The 23803-nt window shown below is 36.5% G+C and overlaps 1 protein-coding gene across 5 annotated transcripts in view; it reads right to left on the bottom strand.

Annotated features, from left to right (window-relative positions):
- The window catches only part of Focad (focadhesin), a 299533-nt gene that overhangs the window by 102265 nt on the left and 173465 nt on the right, over positions 1-23803 (bottom strand). For all 5 annotated transcript variants that reach the window (XM_071600672.1, XM_027950623.3, XM_071600673.1 and 2 more), the window contains 5 exons: positions 22870-22920; positions 21873-21956; positions 15095-15221; positions 5071-5256; positions 308-429 (listed from right to left, as the gene is read on the bottom strand). In XM_071600672.1, coding sequence (XP_071456773.1) covers positions 308-429; positions 5071-5256; positions 15095-15221; positions 21873-21956; positions 22870-22920 — 570 coding nt within the window. The remainder of the gene's footprint in view (positions 1-307; positions 430-5070; positions 5257-15094; positions 15222-21872; positions 21957-22869; positions 22921-23803) is intronic.

Here is a 23803-nt window from a genome sequence, read left to right as displayed (position 1 = left end):
TTTTTCTTTAATAAGTTGAAATTTATTCTAAACAGTGGAAGTATGACATTGATGAAATAAACCAAATCTCTAGATGCTACACCTTAATAATTAGGTGGAGAAGTAGCATGGCAGTTTCTTTCAGAAATACATCAAAATATTTTAGCATTCTTTTTGGCCAGTTATTTTAGGAGCCTCTAAGAGAAATTTTAACTGCAATTAAAAAAAAATTGCTTCCTAATAAACACTCAACTTCATAAACAAAGTGAAGGAGAGACACTCTAAAACACATACAAAGAAGAGGCTGCTGGAGAGGGAAAGAACCTACCTCATGAACAAGAGCAAGTGATGTCTGCTTGAAGCTTCGCCCTCTACTGGCCATTAGTCGATTCAGTGGTTTGCCATCTTTACTCTGATACATGGATACATCATAACAAAATAACATACCACCTGTTAAATAAATAAATAAAAATTAACAAAAATGACTAAAAGTATCATTTAAAGTAAAAAAAAGAAGTACATAAGAACATTTACGATGGAAAAACCTCATTAAATATATTCTCAATGATGCATATTCAATATATGGAGAACCATATAAATGAAAAGATAATTTGTCAAGGTAATTGTCATTTTGACTATTGGTGTGTAAGAAAAAAAAAGGTGAGATATAAATTTAACACTTAAAATATCACTTATTTACAAGTCATTTGTAAACAAGCACTTTTAAATACTTACAAATAAACTAACAAATTTATAATTCCTGGTTTTAAATTTTAGAAACAGTTGGTTGTAGAGAGCTTTCTAAACCTTTTTCCCCTAAAACAAATTTTGTTGAAAGAGAAACATATGCACATATTCATCCTCATGAACTCTGATAATATGGGGTCCATCAGGTTACACCCACAAGTGAACAAGCTATTCCCCAAAACTGTACTCATTCACTCCTGTCTTCTCCATGTCCTTCCAAATCCTGGCCTAACCAAGTTCTAAACTGACCTTCCAAGCTCCTGCCACAAGAGTCAAGAAAGCAAAGGCAGTCAAGGAGGGTCACTGGAGGGTGAGCTGAGGGGGTCTGGGAAACTATTCCAGCAATTTTGAACAAATGAGAAGGCACTTTCAGGTACCAAGATTACTTAAAATACTGAGATTACTTTTTTTTAAAACATCTTTTATTGAAGTACGACAAACACAAAGTGCACATATTGTAAGCATTCATCTCAATGAATTGCAGCACACGGATCAAACATGTTTGAGTAGCACCCAGATCAGGAAGCCAAAAATAATCAGAATCTCCAAAGCCCTTCCTCATGCCTCCCTCTAGTCACACACACGGTTACTTTATTACAAATGAAATTAAATTGTGTAAGTCCTTTTTTAAATATTATTTTAGTTGTAGATGGACACGATAACTTTATTTATTTATTTATTTTTATGTGGTGCTGGGGATCAAACCAAGCACTCTACCACTGAGCCACAACCCCAGTCTGTGTATGTCCTTTTAATATTGACTTCTTTTACTCCACCTAATTGTTGAGACAATCATTCACATTGTTATTAGCAGCTACATATATAGTCATTCTCTGATGAATAATATTCCATCATATGAATACACCACATTTATTTATTTGTTTTATGTCAAAAGCATTTAGATAGTCTCCATATGTAGGGCTACTCAAATAAGACTGCTATGAACATCACAGTATATATCTCTTAGCGACTTCATTTGGATTAATTCCTAAGAATGAAATAACTGGGTAAAAGGGCATGGATTTATTCAGTATCAGTTTTACAAAGTGTTGAATGACCTACATTTCCATCAGCATTTCTGGTTGCTTTACATATTCATCAATACAATCATCCTTTGGTATCCATGGGGATTGGTTATAGGAACTCCCATGAATATCAAAATCCATGAATGCTCAAGTACTTTATGTGAAAAGACAGTATTTGCATACAATCTATTCACATCCTCTGTATACTTTAAAATCATTTCTACATTACTTATTGTTATTGTTTGGATCTGAAGTGATCCCCCAAAACTCACATGTGAGATAAAGTCTCTAAATAAAATACAAAATAAGGCCAGGGATGTGGCTCAGTGGATGAGTGCCCCCGAGTTCAATCACCAGTACCAAAAAAAAAAAAAAATTCTGAAGTTAATGAAGTTGAATTGACCATCATCTCATATGTTCACTGGACATTTGAACACTCTCTTCTTGAAGCATCCATTAAAACCATTTTCCTGCTTTTTCTACTGAGTGTCTTTTACTCACTGATTTACAAAGGTCTTTATACATTCTGAATGAGTCGTTTATCAGACATATGGTGTAAATACCTTTGTGCAGTCTCTAGCTTGCCTTTTCATTCTCCATTAATATACTTTCATTAATACATGTTCTTAATTTTAATTAATTTGCCATTCTTTTTATAATTAGAGTTTCAAATTACAGAATACTTGTATAAAAGACCACACATTCACTCCACAGTACTGTAATGTTACCTTTTCCATAAATCTAGTGATCGTGTGTGTGTGTGTGTGTGTGTGTGTATGTGTGTGTGTGTGTGTGTGAATGCTCTCTGTATTCTTCATTGGTCAGACCATCAGTCCTGGCACTAATACTACCACCCTGTCAATTATTGTGGGTTTATAATAGGTCTTCCAATCTGGTAAAGTACATCCTCCTACTTTGTTGTTTTGCCTCAAGATTGCTAGATTATTCTTGGCCTTTTGCATTTCCACACAGATTCTGGAATCAGCTTATCAATTTCCAGTATAGACTGTGATTGAGTTGAATCTACATATTAATTTGGTGAGAAGGTATATTCTTACAACATGCATTCTTCAAGTCCATAAACATGGCATGCCACTCCACTTAATATTTTTTCCTCTCAATAATATTTTGCAAATAAATTAATTTTAAAAAATGAAAAAACAATATTTTACAGCTTTCATGATCCAAGTTATAAATTTGTTTTAGATACTTGATATTTTTGATGCTATTATACTTTTTAAATTTCATTTTCCACCTTTGTACATATGGCGTACTCCTGAATTCATTTATTAATTTTGGGAATTAATCTGTAGATTATTTTCGATTTTCTATGTAGAAAATCATGTCTTCAAATAATGAATGTGTCAAACTATTTTTTGTATTTTCCATTTTCATTGTTTTCTCTCACCCATGGCTTATTTTAAAGCATATTGTTCAATTTCCAGGCCTCTGAAGATATTCCAGTTATACTTTTGTTATTTACTTTTAGTTTAACCCCTTTGTGATCTAAGGATAGATTCTAAGTGACCTCGATATTGGTCCTTCCTATGTAATTTTGGTAAATTTTTCATGTACTGTTAAAAAGAATATGAATTTTCTTATTGTAATATACAATAATCTATATATCAATATGTTCATTCATATATTATTCATATATTTTGTGAACTGAGTTGCCTGCTCTGCTAGCTAGTGAAAAGAAGCTTCCAGTACTATTGTAGGTTGGTCTGTTTCCTCTTTTAGTTCTCCTCATTTTAAAATATATTTTGAAGTGGTTATTTCACATACATCAATTAGAATTATATTTTCTTAATGGAGTGCCTTCTTTATTTCCGTGAAATATCCCCTTTATTTCTTGGTTCTTTTTCGTACTGTTTCTTTGTGTTTTAGACAGTGTATAAAAGAACCACAGATGCTGTAGAAATATTTATATTTATCATAGAGTAGTTTTCCTCTCCCTTGTTCAGACAGACTGGGTAAAGAACTAATTATGGGTTAACCTTGGTTGAGCTTTATGGTAGTTTTGTGAAATCTATTTCCATTCAGTCCTGTTCCTGGAGCATGTCATTCTCCTTCTATACTCCATTCCCCATCCTCACATCCAAGATTTTCAACTGATCGATTGTCTAATGAGTCTTTGACTCCTCAATCTGGCAAGATTATGGGAGAGTCAGGTCTGCCCTCTTAAATTTAGCTCTTTAACCTCCCATATCATAAACTGCTAAATCCTGGCAAATATCTTAAGGAAGAAACAGATTCTGTGTTTGAGGTTCTTCACGTTGCTTAGCACCACATGAAGGCCAAGATCTCTGATTTTCCATTTCCTGCACCAGCCTCTTGCTAGGGAGAGCCTGAAGGCTGCCACTCCAACTGTGACCATAATTCACAAGTGCACCCAGGTAAGAGTGGCTATAGATTTCACTATCAATTCACCACTTCATGGGTTTTCAGCTCTTGCCTGCTTTGTTTTAAGGTCCATTTTCTTAGCCAGTCTTTGTTTCCTAAGCACCACAAGGCCAAAGACCAAAGGAGATTTCACTTTGCCTTTCAGGAGCTTTTTTTTTTTTTTTTTTTTTAAAGAGAGAGTGAGAGAGAGAGAGAGAGAGAGACAGAGAATTTTTTAAATATTTATTTTATTTTATTTTTAGTTTTCAGCGGACACAACATCTTTGTATATGGTGCTGAGGATTGAACCCGGGCCGCACGCATGCCAGGCGAGCACGCTACCGCTTGAGCCACATTCCCAGCCCCTTTCAGAAGCTTTTCAAATAGCATTTTCACTTTTGGAGCAAACCCCAAATTTAAAATTAAAAAAAATGTCCTATGAGGAAAATCTCCCAATGTGCTAACCTAGGTTCATGTCACACTAAAATCCTCATTAGTTTCTCTTTCCTCCAACAGGCCAGACCTGTACCTGGACCATCCCCTAAACTTAACCCAAAATCAGAATCAGTGAATTTCCTCCATTGGGAGACAAGCAGTTCTAAAATTCCATTCTGAAATTTTATGTCTTTGCTTATACAGTTCTCTGGTACCTTTTAAAATGGGATTATTTATTTTTGTAATTCATCCAGCTGCATCTGGATGTTAGTGGCAGCAATAGCAGTAATGCCCTGCCATGACCTATTAACTCCTACTTTGAAGGGAATTTAAATAAGAACATTAAGAACTTTACCTCAGGCTGGGGGATATAGCTCAGTTGGTAGAGTGCTTGCCTTGCATGCACAATGCCCTAGGTTCAATCCCCAGCACCACAAAAAAAAAAAGGAGAAGGAGAAGAAGAAGAACTTATACCTTGATACCATGAATGCACTACTCTTACCTGCCAGGCCAGGTTTCAATCCTGGTTGCTTGTTCGTTTCATACATTTTCAATATAAAATTGGGGATTCCTGCTATAGTCTTTCCTTGATCTGAGCGGATACCTCCTTTTAACGCTGAATGATAGATTCCACGTGGCATATTCACCATTTCTTGCTTCACAAGTGATGTAAAAAATTCCTCCAAAGCTGAAAATGGAGGGAAAAAAAATGAAGTAAATACAGTATTCTGGAAGACAGATGTTTATTCTTAATTCATATATGAACATCTAAGCTATATATCAGATTGAACATTACATGGTTAAAAACTCTTGGTCCCCACATGCCTTTCTTAGTCTTCACCACTTAGAACATGACACCAAGTTATTCAAGCTTAAAAACTGAGGAGTCACCAAGCGCAGAGGCACACACCTGTATTTCCAGCAGCTTGGGAGGCTGAGGCAGAAGCATCACGAGTTCAAAGCCAGCCTCAGCAAAAGCATGGCACTAAGCAACTCAGTGAGAACCTGATTCTAAATAAAATACAAAATATGGTTGGGTATGTGGCTCAGTGGTCAAGTGTCCCTGAGTTCAATCCCAGGTACCCCCGTCCCCCGCAAACAGGAGTCATTCTCAGTTCCTCATGTCCCACATGTAATCCATTAGCAAATCCTTCTGGCTTCACCTTCAAAGCATATCCCTAATCCATCTGTTTCCCTCCAATTTTATTGCCACTTACCTAGTTATCATTTTCTCTCTTCCTCATAAATATTAATGTAAGAACTAGTTTCTTAGTTTCTATTCATACTACCCAGAAGGCAGAATGATATCACTCCCTTTCCTAACAATGTCTGACTTTTCACTGTATGTAGAATAACTTCACAACCTCTGACCATGACTGAGGGATCATGATCATCCCTCTCCCTCGTACCTCATCTCTACCACCCACCCTTTCTCTCCGTATTAAAGCCACACTTCCAAATGGATTCTTTCCATTCTTCAAAAATACGAAGTTGGTATTTTACTCGGGGTCCCTGAACTTTTTGTTCCTTCTATCTGGAACACATTAGTTCCAGATTGACCTGTTCTTTCTTGACCTTCAGGTGTTTCAAGGGAAGCTTTTCATGAACAACTATCATTCTGTAGTAATATTAGAATAATTACTAAAAAATGAATTTGATAGCAGTATGTGTTTATATTCAAGTGTCATTTTCCTAAGGACCACTAGAGGTTGCCCAATACAGAAACAAAGAAACATTAAAGGTAAACAAATCACATGGAATGGTAAACAAAAAAGCAAACTACTACATATACCTCTTAAAGAAACAAAAAGCAAGGATCCACCCCATTTTGCTGGAATTTCATTTCAAGTATACCTATCTAAAAGTCTCCTTTAAACAAAGGCAGCAAGTACTTGGTGGAGCACCTATTGCATGCCCAGTTCTGTCCTCCCGATACAAAAATCTCCTAGATCAAATCAAGCTTCTCTACTCAAAGCCCAGAAGACACCTATGTGGGATGTTTTCCATTTATTCATCAGATCTATCCTCTACTATTCTCAACCCCACTTTGTGCTGTATAATAACAACTCCTGGCACCTGCAAGGTAGGCGGACCTGCGACCCACTGGCAGAACAGGCACAGCGGCCTGCCGAGGGGCAGAGCCGCGCCCCCCCCCCCGCGCCTGCAAGGTAGACGGAACTGTGACACACCGGCAGCACAGGCCCAGCGGCCCGCCAGCGTGGAAGACACATCGCCCCGGTTGGGGGAGGGGCAGAGCCGCCGCGCGCCTGCAAGGTAGGCAGACATGCGACCCACCGGCAGAATAGGCCCAACGGCCAGCAGAGGGGCAGAGCCGCCGCCCCAGGCGCCTGCAAGGTAGGCGGACCTGCGACCACCGACAGAACAGGCCCAGCGGCCCACCAGTGTGGTAGACACATCGCCCCCGTTGGGGGAGGGGCAGAGCCGCTGCCCGCGCCTTCAAGGCAGGCGGACCTGCAACCCATAGGCAGAACAGGCCCAGCGACCTGCCAGCGTGGTGGACACATCACCCCGTTTGGGGGAGGGCAGAGCAGCCACCCGCGCCTGCAAGTTAGGCGGACCTGCTACCGACCAGCAGCACAGGCCCAGTGGACTGCCTGCGTGGTAGGCACATTGCCCCAATTGGAGGAGGGGCAGAGCCGCTGCCCGCGCCGGGGAAGGAGACTTTGCAACTATACGAGAGCAATATAGATATATAGGGGAAAATTCAATAACACAACAGTTTCACCAAGCAGAAAGAAACGCGAAAAATATGAAAAGACAAGGAAAGAAAGGACCACAAGCAATGCAGGTCAACTCAACTTTAGAAGAGATAATATCTGCAGCAGATGGAATGTCAGATAAAGAATTCAGGATATACATGCTTCAGATGATCTGGAGTCTCAAGGAAGACATTAGACAGCAAAATCAGACAATGAAAGATCACTTCAACAATGAATTACATAAACAAATCCAAGAAGCAAAAGATCAACTATACAGGAAGATAGAGGTTATAAAAAACAAACAAACAGAAATCCTAGAAATGCAGGAAGCAATAAACCAAATTTAAAACTCAATTGAGAATACTACCAGCAGAGTAGAACACTTAGAAGATAGAACATCAGACAATGAAGACAAAGTATTTCAACTTGAGAAGAACATAGACAGCTCAGCAAGACTGTTAAGAAACCATGAGCAGAACATCCAAGAAATATGGGATAACATAAAGAGACCAAACTTAAGAGTCATTGGGATACAAGAAGGTATAGAGGTCCAAACCAAAGGAATGAGCAATCTATTCAATGAAATAATACGAGAAAACTTCCCAGAATTGAAGAATGAGACAGAATCCCAAATCCTAGAAGCCTACAGGACGTCGAATGTGCAAAATCATAAGAGATCCACACCTAGACACATTATAATGAAGATGCCCAACATACAGAATAAGGAGAGAATTTTAAAAGCTACAAGAGAAAGGAAGCAGATTACATTTAGGGGTAAACCAATCAGGATAACAGCTCATCTTTCAACACAGACTCTGAAAGCTAGAAGATCCTGGAATAACATATTTCAAACACTGAAAGAAAATGGGTTCCAACCAAGAATTGTGTATCCAGTAAAATTAAGCTTCAGGATGGAAGATGAAATTAAAACCTTCCACGATAAACAAAAGTTAAAAGAATTTGCAGCTAGAAAACCATCTCTTCAAAACATCCTCGGCAAAACATTACAGGAAGAGGAAATGGAAAATAACAATGAAAACCAACAGTGGGAGGCAGTACAGTAAAGGGGGGAAAAATAATCAAAGAGGAAAACAAACCATGTTTAGTAACATAAATAAACAAATATGGCTGGAAGAACAACCCATATCTCAATAATAACCCTAAATGTTAATGGCTTAAACTCACCAATTAAGAGACACAGGCTAGTAGAATGGATCACAAAACAAGACCCAACAATATGCTGCCTACAGGAGACGCATTTGATAGGAAAAGACATACATAGACTGAAGGTGAAAGGTTGGGAAAAATCATATCACTCATATGGACTTCGGAAACAAGCAGGAGTGTCCATACTCATATCAAATGAAATAGATTTCAAGCCAAAGTTAATCAAAAGGGATAAAGAGGGACACTACATACTGCTCAAGGGAACCATACACCAACAAGACATAACAATCATAAATATATATGCCCCAAACAATGGTGCAGCTATGTTCATCAAACAAACTCTTCTCAAGTTCAAGAGTCTAATAGACCACCATACAATAATCATGGGAGACTTCAACACACCTCTCTCACCACTGGACAGATCTTCCAAACAAAAGTTGAATAAGGAAACTATAGAACTCAATAACACAATTAATAACCTAGACTTAATTGACATATAGAATATACCACCCAACATCAAGCAGTTATACTTTTTTCTCAGCAGCACATGGATCCTTCTCAAAAATAGATCATATATTATGTCACAGGGCAACTCTTAGACAATATAAAGGAGTAGAGATAATACCATGCATCTTATCTGATCATAATGGAATGAAACTGAAAATCAATGATAAAAGAAGGAAGGAAAAATCATGCATCACTTGGAGAATGAACAATAGGTTACTGAATGATCAATGGGTTATAGAAGACATCAAGGAGGAAATTAAAAAATTCTTAGAGATAAATGAAAACACAGACACAACATATCGGAATCTATGGGACACATTGAAAGCAGTTCTAAGAGGAAAATTCATTGCTTGGAGTTCATTCCTTAAAAAAGAAAAAACCAACAAATAAATGATCTCATACTTCATCTCAAAATCCTAGATAAAGAAGAGCAAAACAACAGCAAAAGAAGTAGAAGGCAAGAAATAATTAAAATCAGAGCTGAAATCAATGAAATCGAAACAAAAGAAACAATTGAAAAAATTGACAAAACTAAAAGTTGGTTCTTTGAAAAAATAAATAAAATCGACAGACCCTTAGCCATGCTAACAAAGAGAAGAAGAGAGAGAACTTAAATTACTAGTATACGGGATGAAAAAGGTAATATCACAACAGACATTTCAGAAATACAGAAGATAATCAGAAATTATTTCGAATCCTTATACTCCAATAAAATAGAATATAGTGAAGGCATCGATAAATTTCTTAAATCATATGATCTGCCCAGATTGAGTCAGGAGTATATACACAACCTAAACAGACCAATATCAATTGAGGAAATAGAAGAAACCATAAAAAGACTACCAACTAAGAAAAGCCCAGGACCGGATGGGTATACAGCAGAGTTTTACAAAACCTTTAAAGAGGAACTAATACCAGTACTTTTCAAGCTATTTCAGGAAATAGAAAAAGAGGGAGAACTTCCAAATTCATTCTACGAGGACAACATCACCCTGATTCCTAAACCAGACAAAGACACTTCAAAGAAAGAAAACTACAGACCAATATCTCTAATGAACCTAGATGCAAAAATCCTCAATAAAATTCTGGCGAATCAGATACAAAAACATATCAAAAAGATTGTGCACCATGATCAAGTAGGTTTCATCCCTGGGATGTAAGACTGATTCAATATACGGAAATCAATAAATGTTATTCACCACATCAATAGACTTAAAAACAAGAACCATATGATCATCTCGATAGATGCGGAAAAAGCATTCGACAAAGTACAGCATCCCTTTATGTTCAAAACTCTAGAAAAACTAGGTATTACAGGAACATACCTCAAAATTGTAAAAGCTATTTATGCTAAGCCTCAGGTTATCATCATTCTGAATGGAGAAAAATTGAAGGCATTCCCTCTAAAATCTGGAACAAGACAGGGATGCCCTCTCTCACCACTTCTGTTCAACATAGTTCTCGAAACACTGGCCAGAGAAATTAGACAGACGAAAGAAATTAAAGGCATAAAAATAGGAAAAGAAGAACTTAAATTATCACTATTTGCAGGTGACATGATTCTATACCTAGCAGACCCAAAAGGGTCTACAAAGAAACTATTAGAGCTAATAAATGAATTCAGCAAAGTGGCAGGATATAAAATCAACATGAATAAATCAAAGGCATTCCTGTATATCAGCGACAAATCCTCTGAAATGGAAATGAGGACAACCACTCCATTCACAATATCCTCAAAAAATAAAAATAAAATACTTGGGAATCAACCTAGCAAAAGAGGTGAAAGACTTATACAATGAAAACTACAGAACCCTAAAGAGAGAAATAGAAGAAGATCTTAGAAAATGGAAAAATATACCCTGTTCATGGATAGGCAGAACTAACATCATCAAAATGGCGATATTACCAAAAGTTCTCTATAGGTTTAATGCAATGCCAATCAAAATCCCAAGGGCATTTCTTGTAGAAATAGAGAAAGCAATCATGAAATTCATATGGAAAAATAAAAGACCCAGAATAGCAAAAACAATTCTAAGCAGGAAATGTGAATCAGGTGGTATAGCGATACCAGACCTCAAACTATACTACACAACAATAGTAACAAAAACAGCATGGTACTGGTACCAAAACAGGCGGGTGGACCAATGGTACAGAATAGAGGACACAGAAACCAATCCACAAAACTACAACTATCTTATATTTGATAAAGGGGCTAAAAGCATGCAATGGAGGAAGGATAGCATCTTCAACAAATGGTGCTGGGAAAACTGGAAATCCATATGCAACAAAATGAAACTGAATCCCTTTCTCTCGCCATGCACAAAAGTTAACTCAAAATGGATCATGGAGCTTGATATCAAATCAGAGACACGGATCTGATACAAGAAAAAGTTGGCTATGATCTACATACTGTGGGGTCGGGCTACAAATTCCTCAATAGGACACCCATAGCACAAGAGTTAATAACTAGAATCAACAAATGGGACTTACTCAAACTAAAAAGTTTTTTCTCAGCAAAAGAAACAATAAGAGAGGTAAATAGGGAGCCTACATCCTGGGAACAAAACTTTACTCCTCACACTTCAGATAGAGCCCTAATATCCAGAGTATACAAAGAACTCAAAAAATTAGACAATAAGATAACAAACAACCCAATCAACAAATGGGCCAAGGACCTGAACAGACACTTCTCAGAGGAGGACATACAATCAATCAACAAGTACATGAAAAAATGCTCACCATCTCTAGCATTCAGAGAAATGCAAATCAAAACCACCCTAAGATACCATCTCACTCCAGTAAGATTGGCAGCCATTATGAAGTCAACAACAAGTGCTGGCGAGGATGTGGGGAAAAGGGTACACTTGTACATTGCTGGTGGGACTGCAAATTGGTACGGCCAATTTGGAAAGCAGTATGGAGATTTCTTGGAAAGCTGGGAATGGAGCCACCATTTGACCCAGCTATTCCCCTTCTCGGTCTATTCCCTAAAGACCTAAAAAGAGCATGCTACAGGGACACTGCTACATCGATGTTCATAACAGCACAATTCACAGTAGCAAGACTGTGGAACCAACCTAGATGCCCTTCAATAGACGAATGGATAAAAAAAAAAATGTGGCAGTTATACACAATGGAGTGTTACTCTGCATTAAAAAAATGACAAAATCATAGAATTTGCAGGGAAATGGATGGCATTAGAACAGATTATGCTAAGTGAAGCTAGCCAATCCCTAAAAAACAAATGCCAAATGTCTTCTTTGATATAAGGAGAGTAACTAAGAACAGAGTTGGGAGGAAGAGCATGAGAAGAAGATTAACATTAAACAGGGGTGAGAGGTGGGAGGGAAAAGGAAAGAGAAGGGAAATTGCATGGAAATGGAAGGAGACCCTCATGGTTATACAAAATTACATACAAGAGGAAGTGAGGGGAAAGGGGAAAAAAAACAAGGGGGAGAAATGAATTACAGTAGATGGGGTAGAGAGAGAAGATGGGAGGGGAGGGGATGGGGGATAGTAGAGGATAGGAAAGGCGGCAGAATACAATAGACACTAGTATAGCAATATGTAAAACAGTGGATGTGTAACCGATGTGATGCTGCAATCTGTATACGGGGTAAAAATGGGAGTTCATAACCCACTTGAATCAAAGTGTGAAATATGATATGTCAAGAACTATGTAATGTTTTGAACAACCAACAATAAAAAATTAAAGGAAAAAAAAATAATAACAACTCTTAAGAAACACATCAGCAGGCTCCCTTGTTCTCTGATTTTTGTTGGCTTCAACTAGTAAGAGACAATAGCAGGAGATCAGAGATAAAAACAAAGTGAAGTCAGGGATTGCATCCCCCAGACACCTTCCAGTAGTTGCTATAGTCTGCATCTCTCCCGAAGGCCCTGACGTCCAAATTCCAGTTGCAGACCAAAGACCCCAATTCCTGCATACTAAGGCATAGGTATAACTACTTCAAGCTAAGTATGGACTTTCAGAATGTGTCTATGAATCATTTGTTTGTGAAGATAGTGGCATGATGGTAACAAAGTAACTATGTGCTTTCTCAATAATGATTGGATTCCAACAAAAGGGATAAGCATAACTTATAAGAAAAATAAAGCCAACTAATACAGGCAACTACTTGGAAGGATCTCAAGTATACTACCTTGAGTGAAAAAAGCTAATCCAAAAACTCTACATACTGAAAATAAGTAGTAAGCTCCAAATAGGTCTATAATACAGTTAATAATATTGTACCAATGTCAATTTCATGGTTTTAGCAACACATTAGTGTTATGTGAGAAGTTATCATAAGAGCAGCCGAGTAAAAGGCACACAGGAACTCTCTCAACTACTTTCAACTTCTTAACATCTAAAATTATTTTTAAATAGGACATTTTTTAAAGTCAATAATAACAACATAAAATCAAGCAAATTACTAGATGTACTTTGCAGCTGATTTTGTGTTTATTTGAATGGGATCAAGAGGAGAAAAGGGCCAGGATTCACTGAATCTCAATGCAATCCACTTTTCTACCTGCAGCACCTGGTGACATCATATATCATCCATCCTATATTCTGTGGTCTACATTTCTAAGGCTGGTACCTTTGTCCTGGTATTTTAGTTCTCTAGTAATGAGGAAAAGGGAAAAATGGAAAACTTTGTCCATGGTGATGGTTTGCCAGACATAGCTGGCATCTGGACTACCCAGCTAACTGAATTTTCTCAAAACAACCACAGTTGTTGATCTTGATCCCTCCCCTTCTTGGGGAAAGGCACTGGTAGCCATCAAACAGATTCCACAGAAGAGCCAAAGGCCACCATAGCACTGTATGCACTGGGAGGACAGACACAACTGCACAACTTCACAATCCCACCTCTTTCTCAATCCCCAGGTTCTCCTAGTGCCACAGGGCTGGAATGGGGAATGCACGTAAGAGGGGAAAAAGTCATTTAAAAAGCCCAAAAGGACTTCTGGCCCCAAGGTTTTCTTAGGTACAAGAAGAACTCTAGATGACAAGGCTTGTGTTAAGGGGAGGTTCTAGATTCTGAAGAGCTCTGAGGTAGAAAGTGGGGGGAAAAAAGAAAACAGTGAGCAAGTCTTTAAGGCTTGTTTTAAACATCAGTGAAATCTCTGTGTGAGCTGTACCATTCAATTTTTCTCAGTGAAAAGAAGGCAGGGACAGGAGTTTAGTCTAGAAATAAATAATTTATTTCGCACAATATCTCAGGAATCTCCATGAGGAAGAAACCAAGAAAAGAAACTTAGGCTAGGCTAGTGTGATGATGGTTTTCACTAAATTAAACTTCAAAAGTAGAATTAGTTATATTTTACTCTTTGCTCTAATACTGAAAAGTTACTAATCACTATTCACTTGGGGAATTTTTAATTTTTTTAATAATCAGAAAATAAAATTTATAATAAGGTAAAATCCCAAATCCCAACTATAGTTCACAAGCAAACAAATTTCTCAGATGGGACCACCTATGGTTTCCTACGTTAGACATAGTAATGAGGCATATGAATATTTCTAAATATGACATCCACATAGAATAATTGACTACCACATGTATGCACTGGAATACTTTTTTAAAAGCCAAAGTCCTATAAGCTTTTATAAAAAGTCGGATGCCCATACAATTTGAACCATTTTAAAAAGCAATAATTCATGGCTCTCAAACATCTATAATATCTTTGGATTACTTAATACAACGAATAAACTTATAATGATGAAACTACACAACGAGTCTATAATCTAAGGATCTTTTCACTTTAACATATTAACAAAGAGGCATTAGTTAAACCAGTGACCTAAAGTCCCACAACAAATTTGTCTTACAGAATAAATTTAGCTTTGAAAATGAATTTTAATTGTCAGTGAGACCAATTGTTTAAACTAGTTTTCCAGTTCAATTGTACTCAAGTCCAGTGGTTTTGGGTGTTTTTTGAACATGGCACTACTTAAAGTAGTCTACATAGAAGAGATGTGGGCACCTAGCATTTCAATTAGAAAGGAAATACCTCAAGTTAAATTAAACTACAGTATAAACATATCACAACAACAACAAAAAATAAGTCAGATGGTAAAATCACTGAAACATGCTAGCTTCCCTGCAACCAAACAGGAGTCACCTGGTAAAACCAAAGGAGGAGTGAGTGACAACAGTTTCAAATAGCAAGGACCAGGAACCGAAAGATCCACATCCTCCTCGTCTTCATCTTCATCCACCTCATCAGGAATAGGGATTTCTGGTCTTATCTGAAATGAAAAATATTATAGAGAAGATGATATGAAGTAAATTATGGAAATCTTTGTGTTTTTTGTACCTGTCAAAATTTTTAAATTGTTAGATTTTATCACTCTATAATGTCAAAAGGCCATTAAAAATAATTTCTTAACAATCTATTTATGTTCCTAATTGAATAGTAAATTCCAGTTGCCTTATCTAATACAATCTCAGACCCATTTAAAGAACTAACAGGAGAAAATCACCATAAGCCAGCATAAGCAATGATTATTGCAGAAAATGAGGGAAATTCTACATCATCCAAAAATAAAATGCAAACACTAACATATCCAATATATTGAACTTTTATGGCTTACAGTTAAGTATTTGCCTTGTCTGAATACTTTTTTTTTAATTTTGTGGCTCTAGCTATACTTGTACGAAAAAACTTACAATATTCCAGTAGAGATATAGCAAAGATCAGGGAACAACAAAAGGATTCAGTTGACTTTTTTTTTTTTTTTTAAGACTTGGCAGTTTGTTGCTACAGAATATAAAAACAGTAAAATCTGTAATTGGTAGCTATACTTTATGGTATCTAATTTGCATTTTGAAGATTTTGTGGTTGCTCTGTGATTAGTTAGGTTTGTGTAAACCAAAAATAAAAAAAAAATGTAAAAAGATTGCCACTATCATAGTTTCCACAAGATATAACTGTTAAGCAATTAATTAAATTTTTAATACTTTCAATGACATACCATCATAATGCCCACATGGAGATAATTAAGCATTAGGGGAGGAAATCAAAATATATAAAAGTGGTTGCTATAACCATAAAGTTCCAGAACCCAGTCATTACCATTAGCCTGTCTCCCGGAGTTATTTTTAGAAATAATTAACAATTCCTGCAGACTGCCTTCTTCATAGGTCCCCAAAGCACTGTTTCATTTAGGAACTGCACTGAGTCAGGATTCTTGCAGAGGGATAGAGGAAAAAACGAGAGGAAATGCTTCTCCTAAGTATAATAATCTGAACTCCAATGAAGCCTTTCAACCATAACCAGCATTCTCTTCACTAGAGTGAAAGCAACTTGACCACCTGAGTACTTTCCAAGACAAGACTCAATATTGAACCGACTACACCTAAAGAGATAATATCACATATGAAGACGTTCACTGACAACACTGCATACCAGAGAGAAACTGGCAGGTTTGGAAACCTTTTGGTTCTAACAATTAGGGTTTCCCAAGTGTTTCTCATCTGCATATATATTAGAATTTTCTAGGTTTACTATGATCAAGAGTTATCTTAGAGATAACTAAAGTGATCTAAAACATCCTGAAGAAAGGAGTTGTTTCTGTGCCCCTCAGCCTCACACCCTTTTTGACAAACCATAGTTCTTTAGGAAAACAGAATCCCTGTGTGGCCCAGCAATTCCACTTCTAGGTCTATAACCAAGATAAATCAAAACATAATCACATAAAAATTTGCATATAAAAGTTCATAGTAGTATTATTCATAAGAGCTCCAAAATGGAAATAAACCCAATGGTTCATCAATTGATGAATATATAGACAAAATGTGGCATATCCATACAAGGGAATATAATTCAGTCATAAAAAGGAGTAAAATATAGATACATGCTACACATAAAAGAACTTTGAAGGAAATCAGCCACAAAAGAGTGTATCTTGTATGTATCAGAAGGACCAGAATAGACAATCTTATAGAGACAGAAGGCAGAGCAAATGTTGCTTAGGTTTGAGGGTTGGGGAAAGGGGGTAATGTGGATTGACTACTAATAGAGTTTCTCTTAGGGAGAAAAGGGTTCTAAAATTAAAATGTGCTTGGTCTGTGATTAGATGCCCAGTTCTTTAAATATATTAAAACACAGAATTGTACAGTTTAAATGAGTGTCCGTATGGTGTGTGAATTATATGTTAGTAAACCTGTCTATAAAGAAAGGAAGGAGGCAGGGAGAGAGGAGGAGGAAGATGAGCTACACAGGCTTTGCCACCACCTCCACCAGAGGGAATTGTTATGAACCTGTGTAGAAAGAATGCTGAAGGACCAAATGTTTTCAGAATTATTTGCTGTAAAAGGGATATCACTGTTGAACATACTTTAACCTATCCAGTCCTTCTGCTTAGTCAACCCAAACAGTATTCAGGCCATCGATATTTCTAAGAGACACAAGAGAAAGAGCTACCATGAAGAGAATAAAGAAAACTGATCTACCCATCCAATTTATCCAATTTCCTATTCAAGCAACTGGATGCCTATATTAATGTATCTGCTGTGCAATGAAAAGCATATGTCTACATCTTGGATACGCATAAATTATTACAAAGAAAGTACAGCTGTACAATCATTTAAATGCAGATAATAAACTCCATGTTTTTATAATGATATGATCACACTATTTTCCTTCTTTTTGGGGGGAGAAAGGGGGTACCAGGGATTGAACTCAGGGGTACTCAACCACTGAGCCATATCCCCAGCCCTATTTTGTATTTTATTTAGAGACGGATTAGAGTGAGTTGCTTAGCACCTCACTAAATTGCTGAGGATGTCTTTGAACTCACGATCCTCCTGCCTCAGCCTCCTGAGCCGCTGGGATTATAGGTGTGGGCTGCCGCACCTGGCTGATATGATCACACTTTCATTATTTTTTTCTTCAAAGGTGAGCTGATTCTCTTGGACAAATTAGCACTTATTATTTGTTGGACCTCCATTTCATTCCATTTCCCTCCTTCTCTTCTCACTTTTTAAAGAATTATTTGTTTCAGCTTCCCTATGCAAACACCAGTATTCTCCATTGGTTTGTGTGCAACAATTGAATAAGCTCAATGTGAGTATAGCTAGCAAGAATCAAAATAAGTCTTATGAAAGAATACCTGTTGAAGTCATAAAATTTTGGCAACTGGATTCCATCAGCTGCTAAAACACCCTGGAACAACTGCATATCCATTTAAAACACACATGCAACAACAACAAAGCCCTTCCAATTATAGCTAAGCTGTGTTGAAAAAACTTAAATGGAAAGCCAAAAATATAAGCTGACAAATTACTTTTCAAATCTGCTTCAAATTGAATACTGGAAAGCTTAGCCTACAAAATGCCTTCCCCTCCAAGTTCCAAGCCAGATAACCTTTCAACCACCTTTCTGTGTGTATAACCTATGAATATCCCAGAGTCTGTGCATAAACAGAGGATTTTAATTTGGAACATGTCAAGTATCTGCATAAATTCAGTTAAAAAGAGAAACAGCTTCTGATGAATGCAGTGACATTCACTTAAATCAAAGCCAAACGGGTTACGCCATATTTATACCAACCCTAGATGCATAATGAGTTCTTTTATATTACTTCTAAAATTAACTCCAGAAATCACCAAAATAATCTATCTTAAGACCTCTATAATAAAAAGTTTAATTTTTAAATAGCTGAAGATTTTTAATGAGTTTGAATCAGAGAAGGGAATCAATATCTTCTACCTGAACACATATCCATTTCTAACTCTTTTACCAGAAAAGCAACTCTATGTACTTGTTTTATTTTTTCCCCCTTTGAGAGGGCCTTTTGATCTAAGGCAGGGCAGATCAGTAAAGAGCTTTGGAAAATAGAAAAAATACAACTAAAAGGGAAAAATCATTCTTGTCATTTTTTTCAACATTAGAATCAATGAGTCCTCAAAAAAGTCCCCCCAAATTGTGGAACCAACTTTTGATCTGCATTTTAAGTGGTACAAAGGTACCAGTAATAACAAAATACATGCATCCATTCAAAATCCCCAGCTCACAAAACAGGGTCTAACAGTAGATGTCCAACAAATCATCATTAAACTGATGCAAATGTTGGGTATTCATCACCTCTAGTTCCACAGAGTGTCCTAATAACAAGTCAGTGACAAAAAAGATGAGTTAATGGATGTGGTATCAGCTCACATGGGATCTCATTCAGCTCTACTATCCACTGGACATTGTCCATCTTGCTTTAGATGAACTGTTTCATTCAGCCCTACATTTTCCTTCTGATGTCTGACACTCTTCTCATTCCTTCTATTCTACCTGTTAACATTCAACAAGTCATATACTACAAATTGATTTCCACCAATTAACAAGAAAGACTTGTTGAGTAAATTTAAAGGAAAATAGTACTTATCAAAGTAGCTGATAATTATTATTATTATTTTTAATTAATTCTACTTAGAATTCATTGTGGGCTCAAAGTTCATTTCACATGTTTCCACAAGCAGAAAGACAGAATGTGGATATAATTTCACTGGAAAAGTATACAGGGATTTTAAGTCTTATGAGTAACACAGGTGTCCTTGGTGCAGAATAAGTAATCTTTGATAACAAAGAAGAATCTTAGTTTTCACATGATAGAAGTGCCTACCTAGCAGGGGCTTTGCAAACATTGGAAAATACTTTTAATGAAAATGAGCCTGTTGCACATCACTGCTATCATTTACAAAATAGTTATATCCTTAGCCTTTGGGGGACTTGTTTGGATATGAACCCATTGAACAATTTCTGACTTTTAGTCTTCAGGTATTTAAAGAACCAAACTGAAAATAATAGATAAAAGGAAGAATACATGATGCAGTCTTGCAAGTGATGATTTTTGGTGAGGAGACAGATCCTCTGTATGAGAGGCTGGGAAATCAAAGTGAGGAAAGACTTTCCAATCACTTACACCACCTCCTCACAACCTCAGTTGAGACTCTTCACATGGTGAGCCACTGCTACTTTTGGAAGAAGAATATATCCCAGAAGAGGATTAAGACAGAAAAAAGGCCGAGAAATATAGCCACAAAACAGTAAGCTGTATAGCACTGCTTTACCACTCTTTGCATTCTGATAGTGGAAGCCCAAACAGATGTGCGTGCTTATACCTTCCAGCATAAATATTATGCTTGGTTCAGAAGATGGGTACCACTATAGAAACCACCTTGCTGCCAAATCAGCACACCATCTTGAACTTCAAATTCAGGCATGGTCTGTGGTAGACAAAGATTTTCTACCACCTGTGTAGCCTAAGATCTTTATTTGTGATAAATAACAAACATCAAATTCAAGATAGTGTGCTGACTTGACAGCAAGGTGGTTTCAACAGTGGCACTCATCTTCTGGACCAAACATACTATTTATGTTGGAAGGTATAAAGAACTATTTATAGCTATTCAGGGATTAAAGGATATAGAAGAGTTTGAGTAAGAAAGTAGCTACTATTTGACACAGTATAGCATTTAACTGAGTATAAATTCCAACAATCAGAAACTGAATGTCATCCTAACATCACAAAGTAGGGGAGAATAAACAATCAACAGTACATGGGAATTGTTTAATAAAAGCTATTGCTCCAGCAGGAATATTTCAAGAATAATTGCTAAAAATAAATGTTTATGCTGTGATCTAAATGAGCAATTGCTTATTTAAAAAAAAAATTAAAACGATATCTCTCCAGATGCTATCGCTACACTTTTGGTAGGCATTTACACATCAGTTTCACATTGCTTTTTTTCCTTTTTCAAGCAGCTGTGGGTATTTGTAGTCACCATAGTACAGCTTGAAGTCCCATCTTTTTAAATTATATGCGTTATAAAACACCTTTACTTAAGCCTTCCCATTTGTAAACACTGCATGACAAGCCATCTAATTTGTCTTTATGAGTCCTTAATAGTATAGAAAATCCTGCCTTATTTAGGATTTGTTTTACAAGAACCTATTTTTAGTTCTCTTCATATGGTGGCTCCAATTCAGTTCAGTAAACAAAAGAGTGCCAGGTTCTTACTGGCATCCAATCGCTGTAGAAACTCAATCCTGAAGAAAAAGCCAAACCCATTTTAATGCCTAAGGATGCCAACAAATTACACCAAATCTGCTTGCCATTTGACCTCCAGGATAGTTTCTGGTTAGTATTATATGTAACTTCGTGTAACACAACATCTGCTTTATACCCTAAAGTGATTCAATAAACACCCAAATACATTTGAACTTATCATGGCACTAAATATGAAATCAGATATTGAACTCCTTAACAGGATCTAATCATTTTAAACTGGTTATATTAGATAGATACCAGAAAAAGGATTGTATTGTTTAGTTCAAAACTAAGATAATAAGCTTATTTTTAAAACTAAAATAATGCCATACTATGTGTTAAACCTCAAGATACTATCTTCATCCAACTCTCTAGGGCTAAGCTATACATAATTTCACAGTATATTAATAAATAGCAGATTTTTTCATATGGTATGTGTTATTTATCACAAATAAAGATCTTTGGCTATAGAACTGGTAGAAAATCTTCATCTACCACAGCCCATGCCTGGATTTGAAGTTCAAATTGGCACACTGACTTGACAGCAAGGTGGTTTCTACAATGGCACTCATCATCTGAACCAAGCATACCTCCAGTCATCTTAAAACAACTTCATGTGCACCACAGCTGTCTTTCATCTACTTCAGAGTTTTAAATTCATTATCTGGAAGCATAAGACCTCTACAGTCTTAAACAGATGAAGCAAATATACAATGTGAATTCTTACATATTGACAATATGTCTAGTTATACAATCATTCATCAGGTAAGAATCTCCTAAGAAAGGGACTAAAATAAAGTGGTAAAACCCAGCAAAGTCATCGGAAGATGTTAGTGACAAAGCAGAAATGCATACCTTTTCAGGCAGATGAAGAATGGTGTGTTCTCCTGCACTAAAGTGGGACAGAGACTTGTATGCAGCATTTGCTACAATTGGGTCCTAGAGAGGGTGAAGGAACAACAAAACAAACAAATAAAAAATAACATGTATTAAACATTAGATCCAGAGAGAGAAAGAAAATTTACCCTCACCAACCCCAAGGTTCTAGAGTCAATGCGTTAGAAAGAGTACTCAAGCCTTGCCTAGGCCAAAAGGACATTTACTTGCAACTTCAGAAGAGAACCCAAGAAAATCTATCCTCATTTCAAAAGAAAATACTGTGGAGTGGAAAGGCCTGAAGAGGGAAGTAAGGACAAGTGGAAAAAATTATCAGCACCAAACATTTTTCTGGAGTATCTGTTCCAAATAAAAATAGAAAAGAGCATTGGACAAAAGGGTCAGAAACACTATACTTTTATCCTAACTTGAGCACTAACCATAAAGCAACTCATAATTGCTCAGGTCCCCATGAAATAGTGTGGTTTAGCGGAAAGAGTATGAGGGTTTAGAATTTGGGTTTGGTGTTTGGGTTCTGGCTCTCCACCTACTAACAGGGCAAGGGGGCCTTTTGGAATCTAAGCTCATTCACCCATGAGTCAGATGTGACATCACCAACACCCTGTTCTTTATACTCCAGATTGGAAATGATACAAAAAAACAGAACTGAACTTTTTGTTTGGAATGCTTGTTGGTGGGGGAGGGGCAAGGCAGGAAATGAAAAAGATCACATAAAAATATGAGAGAATGTTAACAATCTCTCTTCAATTGTTGGATTAAAGAAATTAAATATGCTTTTCGATGAAGATGTATTAGCGGTATAAATTAAGAACGTTTTAAAATCTAAACATATTAACACTTTTTTAACCAAGAAGTCATCATTTCAAAAGAGTTACTCATATTTCTCATTCTAAGAGCCTTATTTCATGATTCTTGCCCCAGCTTTGTTCTGATTCACTGACACCCTTGACAGTACCTTGTTTTGTGTGTGAGTCCAGAGGAAACTAAGGACTTGAACTTTGAAATTCTGAAAAATTAGAAAACACAAAGAAAAAAAATTAAAGACAAAGATAAAACTGAGAATAAGCAATCTGAAGTAGCAAATGATGGAAATTATATCACTTTTTAAATTACATCATCATTAACTGACTCAACCTGTCATTCATAAAATGAAATGAATGAGTATCATTCATAAAATGAAAATACTCAGAAACAGACCTATCATCTAAACTTAGATAAATTAAACACAGTGAGATTTTAAGATTATTAAATCTACAACCTAACCATTTCTCACTGACCCCTCAAATCCTAATAAAAATGTCACTATTTCACGCCACTGTTCCTAATGCCCTATCTAGGAGAAAGTTTATCTTTCTCCAAAAGCCATAAGGCATGTGGCACACATTAGCATCTGGTATGATTAACACCTTAGGAGGATGTATATTCCTTAGAGCAATGACTTTTTTTTTCCCCTTCATTTTCTTGTAATGTTGTCATAGTATAATTGTGAATCAGACAAAACTCTTGCCTCACAGTTCAGAATGGTGATGAAAAGATTATATATATATATATATATATATATATATATATATATATATATCAAAATAATGTGTCCCAAACAATGGTAAATATATTGTGTCCAAACAACATGAACAAATATTTTTTTACATACCATGTCTTTTTTTATTTCAAAGATTTAGACCAGAGAGCTCAGAGTAGTCTCTTAATAATGACAAATAATAAATAATTGGTTCAACATAAAAATCAATCTTCCAATATTCAACGTCTTCTTCATTTCAGTAAGATCTAATGTCTTGCCCTTCAAAATCATTAATGGTTCTCCTCTATCTCCTTGTCTTTGCATATTCTATTCCCTGAACTTCAACTGGAAGTAGCATTATATTAATTCT

Source organism: Marmota flaviventris, chromosome 13 (assembly GCF_047511675.1).
Source record: "Marmota flaviventris isolate mMarFla1 chromosome 13, mMarFla1.hap1, whole genome shotgun sequence".
In the NCBI taxonomy this organism is placed as follows: Eukaryota; Metazoa; Chordata; class Mammalia; order Rodentia; family Sciuridae; genus Marmota; species Marmota flaviventris.
The sequence above is the reverse complement of the archived record's forward strand: the minus strand, read 5'-3'. Positions and strand labels throughout refer to the sequence as shown.